The sequence below is a fragment of the Micropterus dolomieu genome, linkage group LG12 (assembly GCF_021292245.1).
Source record: "Micropterus dolomieu isolate WLL.071019.BEF.003 ecotype Adirondacks linkage group LG12, ASM2129224v1, whole genome shotgun sequence".
Classification (NCBI taxonomy): domain Eukaryota; kingdom Metazoa; phylum Chordata; class Actinopteri; order Centrarchiformes; family Centrarchidae; genus Micropterus; species Micropterus dolomieu.
In genome coordinates this window covers 29,019,260-29,020,748 of record NC_060161.1, presented here as the reverse complement: position 1 = coordinate 29,020,748, position 1,489 = coordinate 29,019,260, and the positions used below count along the sequence as shown (strand labels likewise).

General features: G+C 55.5%; 1 protein-coding gene across 1 annotated transcript in view; it reads left to right on the top strand.

Annotated features, from left to right (window-relative positions):
* gpr185b (G protein-coupled receptor 185 b) overlaps positions 1-1,281 on the top strand; it is a 3,136-nt gene extending 1,855 nt beyond the window's left edge. Inside the window, exon 2 of the mRNA XM_046065344.1 lies at positions 50-1,281. Coding sequence (XP_045921300.1) covers positions 52-1,122 — 1,071 coding nt within the window. The 5' untranslated portion in view covers positions 50-51 and the 3' untranslated portion in view covers positions 1,123-1,281. The remainder of the gene's footprint in view (positions 1-49) is intronic.
* The last annotated feature ends 208 nt before the right edge of the window (positions 1,282-1,489 follow it).

The following is a 1,489-nucleotide window of genomic DNA, read 5'->3' as shown; positions in this document are numbered from 1 at the left end:
CTCATTTTCCCCCCCCCCCCCCCTCCCTCCTTCTCTCTTTTTTCTCCAGCTATGATTCTCTCCCTGGCCGCAGTAGCAGCCATGAGTAGCGGCAGCGGTAGCAGCCTCAACTCCTCCTCCCCCCTCGACCCCTTTGACTCCTCCACCTCCTGGAGCCTAGGCGAGGACCCCTCCAACTCCTCCTCTGAACCTGTTGTGCGAACTCTGACCCCCGACCTCCAGCCGGCGACCACCGCTGTTGCTGTCCAGGAAGTCAGCCCCTGGGATATCGCGCTTTGTGTGACCGGGACACTCATCTCCTGTGAGAATGCGCTGGTGATCGCCGTGCTGTTCTACACACCGACGCTCCGCGCTCCGATGTTCATCTTGATTGGATCGCTAGCGGTGGCGGATCTTCTGGCCGGCCTGGGCCTCATCTTGAACTTTGTCTTCACGTATTTGGTTGACAGCTCGGTGGAGTTTGTGACGCTGCTGTCAGTCGGACTGCTCATCTCGGCCTTCTCAGCGTCTGTCCTGAACATTCTCGCCATCACAGTGGACCGTTACCTGTCCCTGTACAACGCCCTGACCTACCATACCGAACGGACAGTCACCTTCACCTACGTGATGGTGGTTTTCATCTGGGTGTCGTGCCTCACGCTTGGCATGCTCCCGGCGCTTGGTTGGAATTGTCTGAGGGACGAGTCTACATGCAGCATCTGCCGGCCCGTCACCAAAAACAACGCTGTGGCGCTCGCCGTCACCTTCCTGCTTGTCTTCGCCCTGATGATGCAGCTCTACCTGCAAATCTGCAAGATCGCCTTCCGCCACGCGCAGCAGATTGCCGTGCAGCACCAGTTTGTGGCCATCTCCACCACCAAAGGTGTCTCCACACTGTCGGCCATCCTGTGTGCCTTCGGGGCGTGCTGGCTGCCGTTTGCCATGTACTCCATTGTGGCCGACTCCAGCTACCCCGTAATATACACCTACGCCACAGTCCTCCCAGCCACCTGTTGTTCTGTGATCAACCCCATCATCTATGCGTTCCGAAACCCGGACATCCAGAAGTCGCTGTGGTTGGCCTGTTGTGGGTGCGTCCCGTCCAACCTCTCCCTCAGACCCAGAACCTCCAGTGATGTGTAGCAGGGACGGTTGGTTTCTGTCTGGCATGACGCTTGACGCCGAGTCAGGGTTGTAGGAAGGAGAGGAAATGGGAACAAGAGATTGAGAGGAGAAAGGTTGAAGGTTATGGCTGAGGAAAGAGATTTCCTCAACTCTTCATGTCAGGGCTGGTAAAAATGGCACTGGCACAGGGAGAAGGGAAGAATGTGTATGGTTCCAAAAAAAAAATAAGATAGAGCTAATAAAGATCATGTCTTGTCTGTGGCTTGGAGAATACCAACAGGGTGGTGAAAGTGGCGTGAAACCAACTGCAAAAACCTGATTATGGTGGTTGTGGGAGTCGCAGGGAATGTGTCACAGGACTCAAATGACCTTCTTTAGGTTGCTA